At 35.1% G+C, this 22,500-nt stretch overlaps 3 protein-coding genes and 1 long non-coding RNA gene across 4 annotated transcripts in view; 1 reads left to right on the forward strand and 3 right to left on the reverse strand.

Moving 5' to 3' along the window:
* Nucleotides 1–1,170: 1,170 nt before the first annotated feature.
* LOC136831694 (uncharacterized) lies at nt 1,171–3,465 on the reverse strand. The gene is made up of 2 exons (XM_067092325.1): nt 3,382–3,465; nt 1,171–1,897 (listed from the first exon to the last, which is right to left on the reverse strand). Exon 2 carries the CDS (start codon nt 1,895–1,897, stop codon nt 1,352–1,354), a length of 546 nt encoding a protein of 181 aa, XP_066948426.1. The 5' UTR covers nt 3,382–3,465; the 3' UTR covers nt 1,171–1,351.
* Nucleotides 3,466–7,643: 4,178 nt separating this feature from the next.
* On the reverse strand, nt 7,644–9,379 carry LOC136831695 (uncharacterized). The gene is made up of 2 exons (XM_067092326.1): nt 9,269–9,379; nt 7,644–8,434 (listed from the first exon to the last, which is right to left on the reverse strand). The coding sequence occupies exon 2, from the start codon at nt 8,432–8,434 to the stop codon at nt 7,883–7,885; it is 552 nt and encodes a 183-aa protein (XP_066948427.1). The 5' UTR covers nt 9,269–9,379; the 3' UTR covers nt 7,644–7,882.
* A 1,679-nt stretch (nt 9,380–11,058) lies between these two features.
* LOC136831239 (uncharacterized) overlaps nt 11,059–22,500 on the forward strand; it is a 54,388-nt gene continuing 42,946 nt past the window's right edge. Inside the window, exons 1-2 of the long non-coding RNA XR_010850808.1 lie at nt 11,059–11,421; nt 16,741–16,940. This is a non-coding gene — a long non-coding RNA (uncharacterized lncRNA). The remainder of the gene's footprint in view (nt 11,422–16,740; nt 16,941–22,500) is intronic.
* Nucleotides 19,049–20,086, reverse strand: LOC136831696 (uncharacterized). The gene has a single exon (XM_067092327.1). The coding sequence runs from the start codon at nt 19,919–19,921 to the stop codon at nt 19,415–19,417; it is 507 nt and encodes a 168-aa protein (XP_066948428.1). The 5' UTR covers nt 19,922–20,086; the 3' UTR covers nt 19,049–19,414.

The following is a 22,500-nucleotide window of genomic DNA, read 5'->3' on the forward strand; positions in this document are numbered from 1 at the left end:
CTTAGATGTCATGAGTTCGCGCCTTTCCCAGGGCGATGAAAAAATCACTGGCTCTGTACCATGATCAGTTACTGCTGCAGTGTGGGGTCTGTGGTGGGAGATTGAAGCCAACGTTCTTTGGAAGCTTGAATTTGAAGTCAATGGCCCCTGTGGTGTGCTTGCTCCATGTGAATAAGTTTCATTTACCGAATAAGAAAAATGATAAAAATACTCTAAAATGAAGTTTCATTTTCACGATGCGTTATTTGAGCTTGTTTGTGGATCCTACTGCAATACGAAGGATATACAAAGGATATTCGCAGGATAATCCGCGGTGAAAGATCTGTTGTAGATCCGTCATAAAATTCAATAATATTGTTTTGTTGCTTTTTCGTTGTTGTTTACTTAATGAAAGCATCTTAAATCCTGTTCATTACATTTACATTCTTCATAATACTTGTTATGTTAATCTTTTCATCATAAAAGAGGTGGATAGTGGATATATATATATATATATATATATATATATATATATATATATATATATATATATATATATATATATATGGAAATAATCAACACACAATCACGTGTGGAACAAAAATAAATTTCTAACTCACATCAGGATCGAACCCAGGTCTTTCAATTGAAAGGCAAGGGGGCTGCACACTAGGCCACACAAGTGTAAAAGAAGTTGGAATCTGGTATTCAAGCAGTTAGCTTGCCAAGATAGTTCCTTGGGTGCAGTTGCTCTCAGGTTCCAACTTCTTTTAGACTTGTGTGGCCTAGTGGGCTGTGGCCTAGTGGGCAGCGCCCTTGCCTTTCAATTGAAAGACTTGGGTTCGATCCTGATGTGAGTCAGAAATTTATATATATATATATATATATATATATATATATATATATATATATATATATATATATATATATATATATATATATATATATGTGTGTGTGTGTGTGTGTGTATACACACACCCACACACACACACACACATATATATATATATATATATATATATATATATATATATATATAGAGAGAGAGAGAGAGAGAGAGAGAGAGAGAGAGAGAGAGAGAGAGAGAGATTCTCTCTATACGTGTTAAAACAATTAACTCAAGATGAAATTAAAACTAAAGGTCTCATATAATGCTTTATTAAACAACCAAGCTTCTCTACTAATCTACTTTTGACATTCCTTCAACTTTGTTAGTTATAAGATATATTTTAAAAAGATATTATCTTTGTACTGCACTTATCAAATATATAACAATAATACCCGAAATTGTTTCATACAACAAAATAAAATTACAATTCAATAATATGAGACAAATAACTGCTTTTTTTAAAAAGAGAGTATCTCAGTCTCATCAGCGTTCCTTTGGAAGGACTTGCATTCCACAAGCCCAGGACTCCTGAAGGAGGCCACTGACTTCCTCGCCTCTGAAGGGGCACTGACTGAAGTACCTCTCGCAGACAGCTGGGTCTCTGTTCCTGCTCCCAATCTCAGAGGCGTAGACGAAGGCAGCGCTGTGGGAAGTGAGGGCGCCCGTCCTGTTTCCGAACATCTGGACGAGGACCTCCTCTTCGGGAGTCCTTGAGGCTTCCTCTTTGAACTGCAGGTGGCAGAGCAACTTCAGGATGCAGCCGCTTGGGTCTAGCTTCCCGACGGTCGACAGGAGGTGTTCCTCCGCCTGGTTCTCGGCGCCGACTTCCCCGACAGAGCGTTTGAAGAAGTGGTGCCCGAAGTGGCCTTTCTTCTTCCCCACGGCGTAGCCTAGGAGGGCGGCGCCCTTCAGAGCGGCTAGACTTCCCAGGACGAGGCCTGTGGTCACGCCCGTGATGATGATGGTGGCGTTTGCTGTGGCTGCCCACAGGAGGGCCAAAATGGCAAGTGTCATTTTGCTGTGATGCATCTGGAACAGACAGAAGATGACATCTTATAAACACCTTTGATTTTCGGAGATTCGGCTGATTCTAACCCGATGTAATAGTCTAATAACCTGATTACTTAGTCTTTAGTTACTTTATTGGCTTTTAGTCCTCATTTTGACTCATTCATGCTTGCACAAGCCCTCAAATTCGTCCCAAAGACAGAAGAGTTAACATTAGAGATGGCCCTCTCATTTAAGTTGAGCTAGCGGTCAGTTTTAGCGCATAAACACTCATAGAAGAGATTATGTTGATTTTAAAATAAAATTTAAGTGGCGGTATTTTCAGTTCAATATAGAAATCATGAGTAAAAAGCCACAATAATGTATATGAGCGATTGTATTTTCCCAAAATACAAAAAAAAGGGTTAAAAAAAGCCGTGCAAACGGTCGAAAGCTTCCCCATGTTTCTAATCCTTTTTTTGTATTTTGGAAAAATATAATCACCCGTATACATTATCGTGGCTTTTACTTATGATTTCCGGTCACATTATAGTGATGCACCATAGATATAAATCATACGTTGATTATAAAAAAATATTATTCTGCTAAATATTAACTAAAGGTTCCATAGATTTCAGACTTTTAGAACTTAAGATAACGTATTATTCTTAAAATTAAATAAGCCAGATACACAATCAGTCAAATGGAATTTTGGTAATGCTTACACAGATGTTATCATAGCAGTTCAAAATATATATTTATGGAGATATTTTACTGGTAAAATAAAACACTTTCAACTTCACATTTATGAGATTTTATCCGAAATTATTCTTAATTTGAGCAACTGAATTCAAAATAAAACAACTAGAAAATGCTCAGATGTGTCTTCGGCGCAATAGAGTTTTCTGTACAGCCGCTACAGCGTATAATCAAGGTCACCGAAAATAGATCTATCTTTCGGTGGTCTCGGTATAATGCTGTATAAGCCGCGGCCCATGAAAATTTAACCACGGCCCGGTTCTGGCTTATCCTATATCGTTGCCAGAAGCACGACCCGGTGGTGACCTATCCTATATCGTTGCCAGAAGCTCGATTATGGCTGACTTTAAGCTTAAATAAAATAACTACTGAGGCTAGAGGGCTGCAATTTGGTATGTTTGATGATTGGAGGGTGGATGATCAACATACCAAATTGCAGCCCTCTAGCCTCAGTTGTTTTTAAGATCTGAGGGCGGACAGAAAAGGTGCTGATGGACAGACAAAGCCAGCACAATAGTTTTCTTTTACAGAGAACTAAAATTGGCCTGTCTTCAGAATCAATCTAAATTTTATGCCAAATAATATGATGGTGAAAATGATCCCATTTATATGTTGTCAAATTCACCAGCCCCCTTTGGTCTTTTCTTGACTATCCAACATCTTAAAATTAATCTTGCTTCTAATTTTATCTATAACTCAAGAATAGCTCCCTAGACCTAGCCCTGTCAGCCTAGACATCGTCTGCGTGAGTACCACATCCAACTTACTTTGCAACGCCGTCTGGAAACACCTAAAAGCGCCAACGCCCGCTGGATAATACTGCCTGCAAAAACAAGCTTTGCATCCTTATATACCCAAAGCTAGGTCTACAGAAGTTCGAGTCTTCTCATCCTATTGGCCGAGGGAGCATTCGAGCACGAAAGGGAAAGGCGCCAAGAGCGAATGACCTACATTCTAGCAGCTGAAAATAGGTCAGAGAAACCAGGAGAGGTAAAAGTGAGGACAGGCGGAAATAACTGGACAAAAAGATGTAGCTGTGGGATGCAGGTTGCCGTTGACAGTTTCCTTTGGAGATGTAGCTGGTCTTGGTCAAGGAACTTAACGTGAAGTTATTAACAGTAATTTGGAATGAAAGATGGATTTGTTATGTATTATATATATGCAGATACATTATCAGCTGAAGCCACAGGAAAAGCTGATAGCAAATCACGTGCATATTCTTGTGATTTTTAGTATGTATGTACTGTATATATATATCTGTGTATATATATATATGTGTGTGTATATATATATAATTTTTAAAATAAAGACAGATTTATTATGTATTATATACATATATGTATATTATATTATATATATATGTATATATATATATATGTATATATGTATATATGTATATATATATATATATATATATATATATATATATATATATATATATATATATATATATATATATGTATGTATGTATTATCAGCTGAAGCCACAGGAAAAGGTGATAACAAATCACGTGCATATTCCTGTGATTTTTGGTATGTATATATATATATATATATATATATATATATATATATATATATATATATATATGTGTGTGTGTGTGTGTGTGTGTGTGTGTCTGTGTGTATGTAAGTGTGTATATATATATATATATATATATATATATATATATATATATATATATATATATATATATATATATATATATATATATATATATATATATATATATATATATATATATATATGTATATATATGTATATATATAAATTATTCTAATGGTTAATATACTAGCCTCATCTATTTTAATTTCCAACTGAACTTAATTTTACTGTTACCTTCTCTTTAACTTGCATTTTTAACTTCTGAGGTGTTTAACAATAACGAATGCATAACATAATAATAATAATAATAATAATAATAATAATAATAATAATAATAATAATAATAATAATAATAAAACTTAATCCCCGACGAGTAAGATAATTTGCTTTCCATTGTAAATGTGGTGCGTAGTGAATATTTATTTAGATATATTTGTAATTACGCATAAAATGCACAGTTCACAGACACTTACACAACAGCGTGCTTAAATGAATAACTTCAAGTGTCTTTCAATAATGTTTAAGGGTGTGCTTGGCACATAAACACATGAATTAAATATACTGCAAAAATACCCTCTCGCATAAGTTCTTAGAGTTACGCTTATCACCGCAAATTCACAATCAAATTCCGTAGCGATTCTTGAAGAATATGATGAACACAGAGAACTAAATATCGTATTGAAAAGGTTTACTAGTATCCTCAAGAACTTTGCAGTTCTGAAAGGAAAAGGAACGTAATGAATGAAATTAGGAAGAGAGAGATGAATGGAATAAAAATGCTTACTCATAAATCGAAATTTCTTCAGATGGTAAAAAATGAAGGTTAACCTACAGGATAGCTAAGGACAAAGTAAGAAAGTAGGAATTTAAGGTGCAATCGACGAAATTCTTGACATTGGAAAAAGGAAATATCTGGTTACACTGCATTTTGTCACTTTCATTTCCCCTTTTACCAGTTTTTGGAACCATTACCTCGTCCAGGCCAGAAGATAATGAAGGTGAGTTGAATGGTTTTGGAAAGCAGTTAGCCAGGAAGGTCCAAAGATAGGTAACGGGCGAATGAAAGTCAAAATGCAATGTAACCAAATATTTCATTTTAGTTTTCTGTAAAGAAAACTGTTGTGCCGGCTTTCTCCGCCCGTCCGTACTTTTTTCTGTCCGCCCTCAGATCTTACAAATTACTGAGGCTAGAGGGCTGCAAATTGGTATGTTAATCATCCATTCTCCAATTATCAAACATAGCAAATTGCAGCCCTCTAGCCTCAGTAGTTTTTATTTTATTTAATGTTAAAGTTAGCCATAATGGTGCATCTGGCAACGATATAGGCCAAGCCACACCGGGCGGTGGTTAAAGTTTCATGGGCCTCAGCTCTTACAGAATCATACCGAGACCACCGAGAGAGAGATTTATTTTCGGTGACCTTGATTATATGCTGTAGCGGCTGTACAGAAAACTCGATTGCGCCGAAGAATCTTCGGCGCATTTTTTACTTGTCTCTCCTGTCAAGAAGTTTGTCCACTGTGCCATATAATTCTATTTACTTCCTTAATTTGTTACTAGATGCACATGTACTCCTTTAGATTAGTTCAGTCATTATATTTTATTTCTACGTCTTATCTGTTTCATTTCTGTATGTTATTTTACGTTTTTGTTATGATGATATCCCTGACTGTTCTATAACTCGACCGTTATTTTTCATCATCTGACGAACTTTGATTTATAAATGGGAATATTTACCTCATGCATCTGTATGCTAACAATATGTCCCTTCCTTTAAACATTACAAAAGATCTTAATAAGATATTTACATCAGTAGACATTTTAAGTACGATGTTTTATTTTCTGTAATAGTTACACACACACACACACACACACACACACATATATATATATATATATATATATATATATATATATATATATATATATATATATATTATATATATATATATATATATATATATATATATATATATATATATATATATATATATATATATATATATATATATATACATATATATATTTACTAACAGGACCCCATTCAAACTGGATGGTATCTAGCAGAGATGTTTATTAAAATAAAAAAATTCAAGCTTTCTAGGACAAACTTGACAATGAGGACTGTTTGTCCTAGAAAGCTTGTAACTTTTATGAATAAATATCTCCGCTAGATACCATCCAGTTTGAATGAGGTCCTGTTAGTAATGGGATAAAGTGTATATATACATATATATATATATATATATATATATATATATATATATATATATATATATATATATCAGTTCTGCAAGTCCCTTAGAAGCGGGTACGGAAGATGACTTGTAAAATATAATATTTCGTTTTGATTAATTTTTTGAAAAATGTCCTCTCAAGATTCGGGATGAATTATAACTCAAAATTCACGAAAACAAGTTTGCTAATCATCGATTATAGTAATGATAATAATAATAAATAAAACCATCACTAGAGCGATGATGCTGGCTCCAATTCTGATGTATAGTGATGCACTGATATACACAAATGTATTAGGCATAAAACTGAATTGAATGTAAACTTTATGCCACAGGCCAAGCACTGGGACCTATGAGGTCATTGAGCGCTGAAAATAATGTTGAAACAATTGTAAAGAGAGGGTGGAAAGTAAGATGGAAGAAAGAGAATATGAACGGAGGTATAGTAAAAGGAACGAAAGGGGTTGTAGCTAGGGGCCGAAGGGACGCTGCGAAGAACCTCAAGTAATGCTTACAGTGTACCGCGTAAGATGCAATGACGGCACAACCCCACTACGGGGATTAGGCACAAAGGTACAGAACTATAGTTTCGGGATTCTCTGTTTAACGTATTTATGAAGCAGGAGACCATTTATAGAAGGCAATGTATAGCAATTACGTTTAGAAAAGGAAGCACATAACTCGATAGATAGTTTGATAGATAGATAGATAGATAGACAGATAGATAGATAGATTAGCATTACAAAAATTTTCCTTATGGAGGTTCAGGAAAAGAATAAGTTTTTTATTTTATTTTATTGCAAGTCACAATCTATGTCGTTGTATAGCCAGCAGAATTAACTCCACCACGTGGGGTTTCTTTGGCTGATATACCTATATTTTATTCTATAAAGGTCTTGAAAATTCAGTTATATATATATATATATATATATATATATATATATATATATATATATATGTATATATGTATGTATATATTTATATACATACATATGTATATATATATATATATATATGTATGTATATATATTTATATACATACATATGTATATATATATATATATATATATATATATATATATATATATATATATATATATATATATATATATAGGCTATATGGGCTAACTGAAAAGCATTTCAAACTAAACTGTATTTGTGATATTTTTTTTATAATTATGCACTGAGTGTTATATTTGAATAAAGATGATTTAAGAATACTCTAAAAGAATACTTGGAAATAAAAAAAACAGTTAAAAGATACACAATTTATATAAGCACAGTTAGTGAAAATAAAAATATGAGAATTGATGACCAAAAGTAATTTTGTTAAAAAAAAGAATACATTTAATGATAACATGCCAGTTCGTCTCTCAATCCCAAGAAAGTTTGTTCAGGTCTCAGAACACCTGCTGTACGTCCTTCTCAGCGGCCCACCAGGGTAGGCTTAAGGGCGCAGCCCCAAGACTCCTGAAGCATCTCGCTCACGTTATCCTTGGAGTAGGGGCAGGACTTGAAGTGTTCCTCGCAGATTGTGGAGTCACCTCCCTTTTGGCCGACCTCGGCGGCGAAGGCGAAGGCCGAGCCGTAAGACCCCTGGGCATCAGGCCTGTTCGAGAACATCTGCACCAGAACGTTCTCTTCGGGAGTCCTGAGGGCCTCCTCCTTGAACTGCAGGTGGCAGAGCAACTTCGGGATGCAACCAGTTGGGTCTAATTTCTCGACGGCCGAAAAGAGCTCCGTCTCTTCCTGGTCGTTGGCGAGAACCTCCCCGTGGACGGATCGCTTGAAGATGAACGGCTTTGCGGCGAACTTCTTCTTCTTGCCGACTGCGTAGCCGAGGAGTGCGGCGCCCTTCAGGACGGCCAGACCACCCAGGATCAGTCCTGTGGATGCCCCGGCGATGGCGAAGGTGGCGTCGACGCTGGCGATCCACGCCAAGGCGACGGAGAACAGGAAGAGTTTGCTGGCATGCATCTGGAACGAAAGGATATAGGCCTATTTATTTAGTCAGTCATGAGCTACTTCTGCTAGTACGATGAATATACTGAATCACTGTTAATCATAATTCAGACTGAATGTGTTTCATTTCTATCATTTGTGAATCGCTACTACTACTGAACCCAAGAATATATCTAATTTCCTTCATTTATGGTTAATAAATTTCACTACCGTCAACTAAGAACTGCTAATAAGCAAGAATATATTTCATTATAGCAGTCATGAACGAATACTATTAGAATCACTACAGCCATAAATATATTCCTACACTTTTTGGTCATCAGCTGCTACTAAGTACCAAAAATATGTTTAATTACTATCAGTCATTATCTGCCACCACCACAACTAGCTAATAGAAGTAATCCAACTATCTATTGTTTGAGATGCATTTAAGTACTTTCGTTTCCCTCTGTACTGATATCTTTAGCATTTCAATAGTTATATATATATATATATATATATATATATATATATATGTATATATATATATATATATATATATATATATATATATATATATATATATATATATATGTATATATGTATATATATATATATATATATATATATATATATATATATATATATATATTCTTTCAGCGTAGTTGGTTGTTAGTTAACATCGGTTACTAATGATATGTTCACATTTTTATTCTTATCTCCTGCGGGTATTATATGCTCAGCAGTTTTTAATGACAAAAGTCAAAGCATCAGCAATAATAATAATAATAATAATAATAATAATAATAATAATAATAATAATAATGATAACATTTTACTCCTTAAAGAAAACTTAACCATTAGACTTACTCTGAGGAGCTCTCTTAATTCCCGAAGGTCACGATGCCACAGGGTAAACTGATGCTTTCGGGGCACACTCTAGGCTTCTTATATACTCCACGGGGCCTAACAGTTAGACCTCCGGAAAAGCAAGGGGCGGAAGCACATGTGTCGAAACACTACTGTAATTTGGGAGAGTGTTTAGAGGAATGGGTTGATGGGGGAGAGGGGAAATAACTTAGGCGAGAAAAAATACTGGGTAAAACCAGGACCCTGTCAGCGAGGGTAAGAGCACTGTCCTTTCTTATAAGGTCCAAAGAAAAGTTGGACCTTGATCTTACCGGGAATTGGGAAAGCGATGGCGGTGTCTGGCAATTTTAATGTCTTGACTTCGGAGCTGACGATGAAGTAGCTCGTATTTTTTTCTCTATTATTTTTACTCTGACACCGGACAACTAAGGCTTCTTGCAAGTTTCAGCAATGTTCTCTCGGCCCAACCCAAGACGAAACGTGCTTTATAAATAAATCAATTACCCAGAGGATAGGTTTGCCATACCTGTCTCTCGATTCATTTTTAATACCCATTCAATGGAGGATTAATTTGGTAATATATTGTGTAAATAAACGCATACCAGTCACCTTCAGATGATTTGTTTAAAATATATTTGAATTCAATATACATTAATTGGTTTAAAGTATTCAAAATGTTAAAGTATTCAAAGCTATATTCTCAGCAACGCTGTAAAATTTCATTATTTTCATTTATAAATATGGATCTAACGCAAGAAGCTACAAGCCTCTCAGAGAGAAAGAGTGTCATTTAATCAGCATAAAATCATCTAATACAAAAATCATGAATCCAATATTGGCTTCTCTGCCGGTAGGCATAATTAGAATTACACCTTAAAATCTTTATTGATTTACATTGTACATTGTCCTTCCTGTGATTAATACGGCGTGTTTAATAATATGACACTAATTTCTACCTTTTAATTATAAACTCTTACCAAGTTTAATGTAAGGTGGTCATTCCTAGTACACAAATAACTAAATATTGTTGATAATGATATCAGAACTATGATGTTTCTAGAAAGATATATTCGGTTTAAAGTCAGGAGTATTGGCTTCATATTTTCCGATGGTAGCAGGTGTCTTATTTATGCCATAGTAAAATCTGTAAGTTTGAAATTATTTCAGTTATTCTTTTGTCAGTCATTCTGTTGGAGGTATGAAGTAAGAGGGATGAGGTATAGTCACTTAATTTAATCTTGTATTTTGTCAGATTTTTAATCCAGGAAATGAACATATTGACGTCGTAGGCCTACATTGCTCGTGCTTATCATTTCCGTAACTAAGAAATGTAGAGGATAAAATCAGTGCGGTAAGTCTCCTTATTTCATATATCCAAAACAATATTAACTTTGAAAACTTTATGATATTGCAAATCACCTTGGTTACAGAAACATTCGTAGCGAGCGTGTTTGTCTTTATCCAGACAGTATAATTAATTCAACGTTAGAGAAAAAATAAACATATGCTTAAACTTAAGAAAAATTCCAGTCTTCCCAAAGAAAACTCCGTTAAACGATGGAGTCTGGGATATTTTTACGATAGTGTCGAAAGCAATATATCTTAAAATAAATGCAATTATGATGTACGGATAGGATCGAAAGGCGTCATTGTTTAATGTATAGAATATAAGTTACAGAGAATTTCTTTTATCTTTTTGGAATAATTCAAAATGTCAAATTTCAGGATATCATTGGAATGACATAGCAGTGACGTCACGGATGCCTTGTTGTTGTTACAGTAATCTGATCAGCTGTGATTGAACTCTCAGAGGTACGTATGTCATTGGCAATACGAGGAAGTGACAGCACGTTCACATACCTATTCCTAATGTTTTATGGTCAAAGTACAATGAAAATGTAACCTGATATCCCAAGTTTTGAAAGAATGGTGCCGAAAAGAAACAGTTTAAACCAAGAATGGTGTCTATACGAGGCCTAATCGGTGCAGCACAAAGGCTTGCCGAATGCTGAATTCATTCGTGAAAAGTATTTAATTATTAAACAAAAAGTAATTTCCATTTCAAGCTCCCATAGTAGTTGGTGTTTGACTAGAATTCACGAAGAACTTCAAATTCGAACTTCCAGATACAAGCTAGGCTACACCGTTTCCAGGTAAGAAATTACGTAAGATACGCAATTGTACCGTGGCTTACTAACCATAGGTGTCCATTGGAAAATATACAAGACGTAGCCTAGGGGCACCCGACATTACTGTAGTGCTTTACTTTACTACATTATCCTAAATGATGAAAACAGAATGAATTAATTGGTTCAGTAATTATGATGCTATAGACCCGGGTTATTTTTTATAGAAAAAAAAAGCAAATTTACAACGACTAATTTTTATTTTTCGTGTGAAGATAGCCACTGAAAGGGAAGCTGCCATTTTTATGACATTTGTAATATTACCAAAGTAATTAAATACAACCTCGATTACATTTCTTAACCGTGAAGACACAAATATAATCAGTCCAAAAATACAGTGGAAGTGTCATTGGTGGAAGCCCCCTGCTTCCTTAGGTTAGGTTAGGTTAAACTTTTTACAAACTTTCTTTGTTGTAATTCCTTAAGCCTTGGAATGTTAAGATTCTTTGGCATAAAAGAGTTTTATGTGATTGATCAGCTCAAATGTAAGAATGTGAAAGACCTTACACATTTTTTTTATAGTTCCTTTAAAATCAAAGACTTTTAATATACGTTTGTTAAAACTTAGCATATTATAAAAGACAAATATAATATATATATATATATATATATATATATATATATATTAAATATACTGTATATATAAAATATATTATATATAATATATATATATATATATATATATATATATATATATATTGTGTCAGAAATTTATAATTGTATATATATATATTATATATATTGTGTCGGAGATTTGTAAATATATATATATATATATTTATACACAGTAAAACCCCGTATTCGTGTTCTCACGATTCGAGGACTCATGCATTTGCGGGTTTCTCTGTAGAACATATCTACCTGTTATTCGCGGAAAATTCGCCCATTTGCGGTATTTTCACTGAGAAATATTCACTAATCACTGTATTTTCATATAATTTTCATGAGTAAATGCACTTTTTGTGATAAAACTATTAAAATACTCAGATGTAAGCATTTTTACAGGGTTTTTCTTGTGTTTAAACTATCAAAATGGGCAGTTCTAAGTGTTTTTAGAGGGGTTTTAAGTATTCGCGGATTTTAGCTATTCACAGGGGTGTGGTACGTGTCCCCCACGAATATCGGGGGTTCACTGTATATATATATATATATATATATATATATATATATATATATATATATATATATATATATATATATATATATATAGTGTAATACATATATGTATAATAATATATTATATATATACTGTTTATATAATATATACATATATGTATATACAGTATATGTGTATATATATACATATATATACATTACAATGAAAAGTTCTTTCTGCTTCCATAAACACATATTTAAGAACGTAGGCTAAGGTTAGGCTAACATTAAAGATGCAATTAAAGAAGTGAAATCAATTAACCATTACAATGTCATAATAAAAACATGAGCCATATAAATGCCACGTAAATAAACAGTAAATTTACGCTAGCAAAATAAATCGACAAAATGTCACAAGCATGTAACTAACTAATAATCAAGAGCAATCAAAAGCCGCTAAAAAGCTCTCGCGAGATTGTTTCAGTGGCCGTTGCCGTTTTCATGTGAATAAACCATGCGCTTTTGATTACACTTGATTATTAGTTGGTTACATGCTTGTGACATTTTGTTGATTTATTTTGCTAGCGTAAATTTAATGTGTTTATTTACGTGACATTTACATGGGTCATGATTTTATTATGACATTGTAAAGGGTAGTTGATTTCATTTCTTTAATTGCATCTGTAATGTTAGCCTAACCTTAGCCTACGTTCTTAAATATGTGTTTATAGAAGTAGAAAGAACTTTTCATTGTAATGCATATGATAATGCAATAGATAGATATTATCGAAAAACATTCGTATTTTAAGGAAGAATTTTATATCAAAGCAAAATGTTAACAATGCTCGTATGCAGCCTTGGACTGCACGGTAATATTATTACATGTACACGGAAATTTTGGCATGTGGTAATCTAGCGCATGCGCAGATTGGACTTATGGATGCATCCTCGAACTTTTTTTTTTTTTTTCACCTTAATAGTCATTGTTGATAAGGCAACTGTTAATTTAGCGTAATCGAGGTTATACATACATCACAAAAGAGATTTCGCAAATACCTAGCAATTTCCAACCAACAATATCCATTATTTTTCATGAAATTCACCAAGATGAAACTTTTTCAGTATGCGTGTTGCCACCGTTGACCGTTGCAAGGACAGACTAGATACTCATATTGAATGCAATGCCAGATATCAGTTAGGCTTAAGGGTAACAAATGAAATGGGCCCCGTTTTATTTGAATTACTAAAATATCTTTCTTTTTAACGTTTGGATTCATTCATAAGCTTCATGCAGGAGAGAGAGAGAGAGAGAGAGAGAGAGAGAGAGAGAGAGAGAGAGAGAGAGAGAGAGAGAGAGAGAGAGAGAGAGAAACCACATGGCAGGAAATAACTATTGATTATTGTAGGAAATGAACGTAGGGAAAGTGGAAAGGTCAAAAAACGCCGTAACGATAGTGTACAAGTCCACAGCTGGTGTGTGTATATGTACATTATATATATATATATATATATATATATATATATATATATATATATATATATATATATATATATATATATATATATATATATATATATGTATGTGTGTGTGTGTGTGTGTGTGTGTAATATGGCGTGTGTCCAATTACTTGTGGCAGTGCAAGTACAGAAGTTTTGCTTCCTTTAGACCAACTTTTACCAAGAAATGCAATGCATGCACAACGCACGAGTTATACAAAATTCTTCGTATTTCACTGTTCAGAATCGGCTTCAGAACTATTAACAAGACCATCGTGTTCTGATATATTCCAGCTTTTTTTAAATAGCACCAGTATTAGCAAAATATGTCTGAAAAAAAGCTGATATCACTTTTGCATTATGGACAGTTAGGGTATAATCCAGTGTACTTGGTCTATTTCAAAATCAGTTTTCATACGCATGCAAGCGTTTATTACATTCTCATACTTTTTTTTTTAGGCTGTGATTTGTAATTTTTTTTTCTTTTGGCGACTGGATTAGATATCGAGTATGTTCTGATACCATATAGCCTATCACTCATTCTCCTATAAATAGAGGGATAGTAAAGACTTAGATACTGAAATTGCTGGAAATGCAAAGTTACTGGCAAGACGCTGTAATGATTTTGTAGGATATGTGTAAAAGCAATTAGTTTTAAGTAATAATAATCACAATGATTCAAATCAGTAAATAAATGTGTGTACTCTATAACATTAACATTCGCTAATTTTGATTATATTGTGAGCATTTACCTTCCACGTAGGCCTACTTGTATGTACTGTACTTCTCATTTTTGACCAAGTCCAGTGCACGTACAGACTTTAATATATACAGTATATATATATATATATATATATATATATATATATATATATATATATATATATATATATATATATATGCACATATACGTTACAGTCAGAAAGAAAGCGAACGGGCATTTCACGAACTGCCTGAAATTTCAGGCAGATAGCGGTATGCACATAGGGACATTTGATACCCCAGGGGTTAGTACTAAACACGGCGAAACAGTGACTCACCTACACTGTTTCGCCGTGGTTAGTACTAGCCCTGGTGGAGTCAAATGTATTTCGCCGTGTTTAGTACTAGCCCCCTGGGGGTATCAAATGTCCCTAAGTGCATTTCGCTATCTGCCTGATATTTCAGGCAGTTCGTGTAATGCATGGTTTCGCTATCTGCCTGTAAATATATATATATATATATATATATATATATATATATATATACGAAGTCGATTACGGATGGGGAAAGCATTGTGAGTTGCTCCTAAGAAAATGCGCCATGCCTCTGTGAAATCATTAACTGGCACTCGGAGAATTGTTGTGGGCGACAGCTATGATTGAGAGTAGCATTAGACTAGCAACCTTATCCCGAATTTATTTTTTTTATTTATTTATTTTTTTTTTTTGAGAACCAGGCTTTCGTCACTTTCTGAAGAATTTAATGTAAAAAAAATGAATGGTTTTTTTTTTTTTCCATCAGATTTCATTTAGTGTCACTTTAGTACATACTTCATAGTTCTTGAAGGGAGTTTTTCTTTAATAACATGGGGATTATAGTAGGATTAATTTATTTATCAAAGACTCTCTCTCTCTCTCTCTCTCTCTCTCTCTCTCTCTCTCTTGTATCCTTAATTGTTTTATTCACTACTGTTGATTGTTACTGACAATAGTCGCAGTGTTTTTAATGATGTGAACAGTATTGTACTGTTATTTTCTCTCTCTCTCTCTCTCTCTCTCTCTCTCTCTCTCTCTCTCTCTCTCTCTCTCTCTCTCTCTCTCATAATAGTTGGTTTCTTTTTTTAAATAATGTGAAGAGTATAGTAGACGCCCTCTCTCTCTCTCTCTCTCTCTCTCTCTCTCTCTCTCTCTCTTGTATCCTTAATTGTTTTATTCACTACTGTCGATTGTAACTGACAATAGTTGCTGTTTTTTTAATGATGTGAAGCGTATTGTACGGTTATTTTATCTCTCTCTCTCTCTCTCTCTCTCTCTCTCTCTCTCTCTCTCTCTCTCTCTCTCCTCATAATAGTTGGTTTCTTTTTTTAAATAATATGAAGAGTATAGTAGATCTCTCTCTCTCTCTCTTTCACTAGTGATGACAGTTAGGCTACTGTTAGTATTCCTGTGCTTCTGGTTTATTATCTGCTTTTTATTACGTTAAATTTGGGGATTTCATAGCGAGACAGATACGGCCTCTGAAAACCTCATCAGTTTTAAAGTTAGTTGAATCAGGCTTCCGTAGGGGTGTAGGGCCGTCAGTCCAACTCATGCGGTGCACTGTACGCATTGCTTAAGGGTCGTTGCAGCATCCCTTCGGTCCCTAGCTGCAACCCCTTTCGTTCCTTTTACTGTATCTTCTTTCATATTCTCTTTCTTCCATCTTACTCTCCACCCTCTCCTCGGCGTCGGTGACCCTGGTAGTTGTGACGCCAGATAACCCACAATTAATCAATCATTCCACCCCCTCCTAACAATTGATTCATAATGCAACTGCGAGGTTTTCCCCCTGTTATACCATTCAAACCTTTTACTGTCAATTTCCGTTTCAGCGCTGAATGACCTCATAGGTCCCAGTGCTTGGTCTTTGGCCTAAAGTCTGTATTCAGTTCAGTTCAGTCAAGTCAGGCACATTGTGGATTAATTAAATTTTTAATATGAAGTCCTGCTTCAGGTCCTCGGCTGTTCATCTCTGTAAAAGTGTGGGAAGAAAGTCCTCAGGCTTCTTAACCATCGTCACGGCAGGATTTGAAGGTTTTGCAGTTCCCCATTAGTTGAAGTCCTCTACGTTTGTCAATCTCTTGAGCAAGGGAGGATAGGCCCAATTCCCCGTCACCAAGGATGACATCAGGTTACGGAGGCTGTCCTTGTCAGGTATGTTAAGGAAATGTTCATAGTTAGGAGTGCCTAGAGAAATATATTTGAATTCGAAATTTCTTACATACAATTATTTTAGAATATATGTGATATTTTTATTATGTATAACAAAATAAATGGTGTTTCTCCTTCTCCTTTGAATGCATAAAGTTTGTGTAAGTCATTAATCTAAGTTCATGTGGTAAAAATGAATGCACTGTTGATTAAAATATTATCATGCATAAATAGGTTGCAATTCATTTCACGCTATAATGTGGTTCGGATTCCACAATAAGCTGTAGGTCCCGTTGCTAAGTAACCACTTGGTTCTTAGCCACGTAAAATAAGTCTAATCCTTCGGGCCAGCCCTGGGAGAGCTGTTAATCAGCTCAGTGGTCTGGTAAAACTAAGGTATACTTAACTTATACAAGGTTGTCAATCTATACATTTACTGCACACTGCATTCGGATTGCATTTCAAATCATGTGTGATTTTTAAGAAAGCATAATTTTAGAAGAAATATATATTTTTAAAAGTCTCTAGATAAGTAGTAAAAACGATTTTTTGGCCATGTTTATTTTATTGTTTACTTTAATGTGAATTACATCTGTTGTATAGTAATTATACACCTTAATTTTTAAGGCTCATTGGCATTGCCAGAAGAGATTTTTTTTTTACCAGAAATCATCATGGTGTCTATCCCTTGAGGCATTATGTATGTATATATATATATATATATATATATATATATATATATATATATATATATATATATATATATATATATATATATATATATATATATATATATATATATATATATTATATACAGTATATATATATCCAGTAGGGTGAGTCTGGACTCAGGATACAATCTCGAAGGCGAAGGGAAAGGGCACCATTGTTGCAATTCGTTTATTATGCCGACGTTACACGACAATTGCTATAGTCGCATTTTCAAGGCTGCAATGATTAAAAAAAACTTCTTACAAAAAATCACATTAAAACATGTATATATCGATGTTTTAATGTGATTTTTTGTAAGAAGTATTTTTAATCGTTGCAGCCTTGAAAATGCGACTATAGCAATTGTCGCGAAACGTCGGATATGTGTGTGTGTGTGTATACAGTATATATATATATATATATATATATATATATATATATATATATATATATATATTATATACATATATAAATATATAAAAATGTATATATATAGATACATATATTTACACATATATATGCACGAGATTATATATATATATATACAGTATATATATATATATATATATATATATATATATATATATATATATATATATAAATGGATATATAGATACATAGATTTATACATATATTATATATATATGCAGTATATGTGTATGCATACACGAAAATGCATTATACTGTATTGCCCCTTGGTATTACCACTTCATATTCGCAGCCGGCCATGCCATGACTTGCAAATCTGACTTTCAGGTAAAATCAGTCATGACCTTCTGTCTGGCCGTCTGACCTTTTCGCCCTTCTGGAGGGTAAGGGTAGCCCCGGGCAGTCTGGCTCGCTCCTCCCGAAAGTTGGCAACGCATTGTACTTTTGTTGACTTAAGCAATTAATACTTCTCTTGGTAATTAGTCATTGCTAAGGCGAAGGAGGTCCTGGGGATATGAAACACATCCCAGAATGGGTGTGTCTGTTGTCATGCGTACAACATGTACCCTGTGGGTATTACTTAAGGCTCTTTGCAGCGTCCCTTCGGCCCCCAGCTGCAACCCCCTTTCGTTCCTTTTACTGTACCTCCGTTCATGTTCTTTTTCTTCCGTCTTCCTCTCTACCTTCTCCTAACAATTGAATCATAGTGCAACTGCGAGGATTTCTTCCCGTTACACCTTTCACGCCTTTTTACTGTCAGGTTCCGTTTCAGCGCTGAATGACCTCATAGGTCCCAGCGCTTTGGCCTTTGGCCTAAATCCTATATTCTGTTCTATTCCATACATCATGTAGGCCTATATACTTGTTCGAGAGAAAGTTTAATCCCATGTTTATGCATTTTTTGGATAGAAAATGATACAAGAGAAATGGCTTTACTTATTTTTATTGCAAACAACAAAGTCGGTCTACCCTTTACATAGTTAGTACTACATCTGCAATACTTTGAAGATGAAGCATTACAAATTGACCTGCTTTTAAGAATTTTGATTCTACTCGAGATTTCTTATGTCTTTTGTATCATTGCACATTATGGTATTCCATCCATCCATTCAAAATAGACAGTAATAGAATGATCGTGTTAGGAGTAACACACAGGATTTTGATAAAGATTCCATATCCTCCTAAGTGGTTTTCTTGTCCCGGGGATCATTATTGTACAGGCCTAGGACGGCTAATGGAGGTTACCCACTTAGGCGGAAGGATTGCTCCACCCCAGGACTGCTGAAGAAGGCCTAAGGATTTTTAGCAGCCCCAGGACATGAAGGAGACCCCCCCGTTTAGACAGAAGGGTTATTGCAGCCCCAAGACTGGTGGAGGAGGTTGCCCACTTCGTCGCTGGTGTAAGGGCACTTGTTGAAGTACTTCTCGCAGACGGCGGCGTCCTTGTTCTTGCTGCCGATCTCGGCCGCGAAGACGAAAGCCGCGCTCTGGGAGGTGAGGCCCTCGGCCTTGCCGGAGAACATCTGCACCAGGGTGTTCTCTTCGGGAGTCCTGGTGGACTCCTCCTTGAACTGCAGGTGGCAGAGGAGCTTCAGGATGCAGCCGCTGGGGTCCAGGTTCTCGACGGTGGACAGAAGGGCGGCCTCGCTCTGCTCCCTGGCGAGGGCGTCGTCGGCGGAGCGCTTGCCTTTGAAGGGCCCGCCGATGAGGGTGAAGATGGCGGCGCCCTTCAGGACGGCGAGGCCGCCCAGGATCAGGGCCGGGGTGGCGAAGGGCAGGAGGGCGTCGGTGGTCGAGACCCAGGTGAGGGCGACGACGGCGAGGATTAGCTTGCTGAAATGCATCTGAAAATAAAGAAGAAGAAGAAGAGTAGAAGAGTGACCATCACAAATCAGTTCGTTTAATGATGATTCTGGCGGTGATGAGATGTGTCACTGATGATGTGGAAGAGAAGATGGTGATGATAATGTTGGTTGGATATGATTATACCAAGTAAAGGATGATGATGATAGTGGCTAGGGTGGCGTTGGTAATGTACTCAGTCTGATAAAGGTCCTGAAATAATGAAAAGGATGATAACATATTGCCCTTAAAGATATAATGAAGAATAGACTGATGAATACGTGAAAGTAATATCGATGGAAACAATTAACTCAGTGTAGATCAGAATAATGCTTCTTTAACAGATGATGCATAAAGTTATAATAATGAAAATATTCTTTAGCACAGTCTCTGACAAACAGTTTTACTCTGAATGTTTTTTTCCCTTACTACATTGTAATTTCTTTACTTGCTGTATAATAGTGAAGCGCCGTTAGTGTAAGAAGCATTTAACTGTCTGAGAGCCGTTTTTAGTTTTCTGTAAAAGAAAACTATTGTGCCGGCTTTGTCTGTCCGTCGCACTGATTCTGTCCGCCCTCAGATCTTAAAAACTACTGAGGCTAGAGGGCTGCAAATTGGTGTGTTGATCATCCACCCTTCAATCATCAAACATAACAAATTGCAGCCCTCTAGCCTGAGTAGTTTTTATTTTATTTAAGGTTCAAGTTATCAATGATCGTGCGTCTGGCAAATCTATAGGACAGGCCACCACCGGGCTGTGGCTGCAAGTTTCGTGGGCAGCGGCTCTTACAGCCTATATGCTGTACAGAAAACTCGGCGCATTTTTTACCTTTTTTTTTATACATAATTTCCATGTCACTTGTTTTGATTCATTAACATATATATAAAAAAAGAAACCTTTTCAGGCTACGAACTGTAAACTTTCTCTGTACACAAATCACTTTTGTGGTTCTTGGGGCATCATTGTGCCCAGTGGTGCTGACTACCGACATCTAATAATGGTCACCCATCCAAATATTATCCTCGTCTATCAGTTAAAGTAGCTTCAGTGGCAGATAATCAAGGAATGTCATTGGTGGATGAATGTGGTCACGTGTTATTGAGACCAGTAATTTTTTGTTACTAATAATTGAAATATATGACTGGTTTAAGCATTTCCAAAAAATATTTTGCTAAAGATCCAACTGCCATTTATGTAAATTATTTTCATTATGTAAGTCTGGCCTTCTATATTTTCATAATCGTTACCAGTGCCACCGTCACGCCAAAAAATTTGTAATTAATTATTTCTCTTGTGTTTATGAATGAAATACACACACACACACACACACATATATATATATATACATATGTATATATATATACATATGTATATATATACATATGTGTGTGTATATATATAAACTACGGATTGTTTAAAATGATTTTCAGTGAAGAATACGCACCCATTGTTAAAAGTTCTGTTATTTCATACGCTAGAAATTCACTTACAATTTTGTCTGTCTCGTTAAGGATACGCATAAGGCTTTAATGAACTAGCCTCAGTTGCCTTTGTATTATATTATTTCTTAAATAATGAGCCAAATCTCACCTTCAGCCTCCCAAGGTACCCAGCGTTACGCATAAATACTTGTGTTCAATGGATCCAAAGTGCACTGAACCTTTTGCTAAGAAGCTGACAATATAGAATGAAAAAGAACGCTGTTGCGTGTTTAAAAGGTCGTTCGATTTTAGCAGAAAACAATCTCGATTATATTGCGGTTGTTCAAAGAACTTCGGTCTGCTGCCTATATAAGAATCCACCCGAGCGAGCGCCGTCCCGAGAACGCACGAAACCTAAAATGCTAAAAACGACTCCAGTCTGTTTTCCAAACTTACCTCTCACAGTTTTTTCCTGGCGATTCTCTCTCTCGTTGACCCTAGGGAAAGCGTGTAATGCAAGAGAAAGCTACCCTCTCATATATATATATACCCCACAGAGAACACTTTCTAAGACCCTGCAAAAAAAAAAAGAAGAAGAAGAAGAATCCTCACATCCTATTGGCCAGGACACTCCAAGGACGCAAAAGTGAAAGGACAGAATTCGTGCAATTCCTAGAAAGCCGAAATGGGTTAGGATCAAAGAGGTGGGTTCAGGGGGTCCCTTTTTTTGCCCAGGTGGGTATTATCAGGAGGGGGTAAGTCAGACTGCCTGCCCAGGAGCTACCAATACCCGCCAGAAGGGCGAAAGGGACAAGCAGGGCGGGCAGAAGGGCGTAACTTATCCTGTGCTGGAAAGTCAGATTTGCAAGTCATGCAGTGGCAGGTTCTGAATATGGTGGCAGTTCAGTGTTCAATGGACATTTAAATACACACATATACGAGTATATGAGTATATATAATTTGCTATATATATATATTATATATATATATATATATATATATATATATATATAAATATATATATATATATATATATATATATATATAGTCATACATATAAATTATATAATATATATATATATATATATATAAAATATGTATAATATATATATGTATATATTTATATTTACCTACACACATATACATATTATTTTATAAA

The sequence above is a fragment of the Macrobrachium rosenbergii genome, chromosome 48, assembly GCF_040412425.1.
Source record: "Macrobrachium rosenbergii isolate ZJJX-2024 chromosome 48, ASM4041242v1, whole genome shotgun sequence".
NCBI lineage: Eukaryota > Metazoa > Arthropoda > Malacostraca > Decapoda > Palaemonidae > Macrobrachium > Macrobrachium rosenbergii.

Excerpts from the sequence above, each read along its gene's own strand:
- LOC136831694 (XM_067092325.1), bottom strand. The coding sequence starts at position 1,897 with ATGCATCACAGCAAAATGACACTTGCCATTTTGGCCCTCCTGTGGGCA.
- LOC136831695 (XM_067092326.1), bottom strand. The coding sequence starts at position 8,434 with ATGCATGCCAGCAAACTCTTCCTGTTCTCCGTCGCCTTGGCGTGGATC.
- LOC136831696 (XM_067092327.1), bottom strand. The coding sequence starts at position 19,921 with ATGCATTTCAGCAAGCTAATCCTCGCCGTCGTCGCCCTCACCTGGGTC.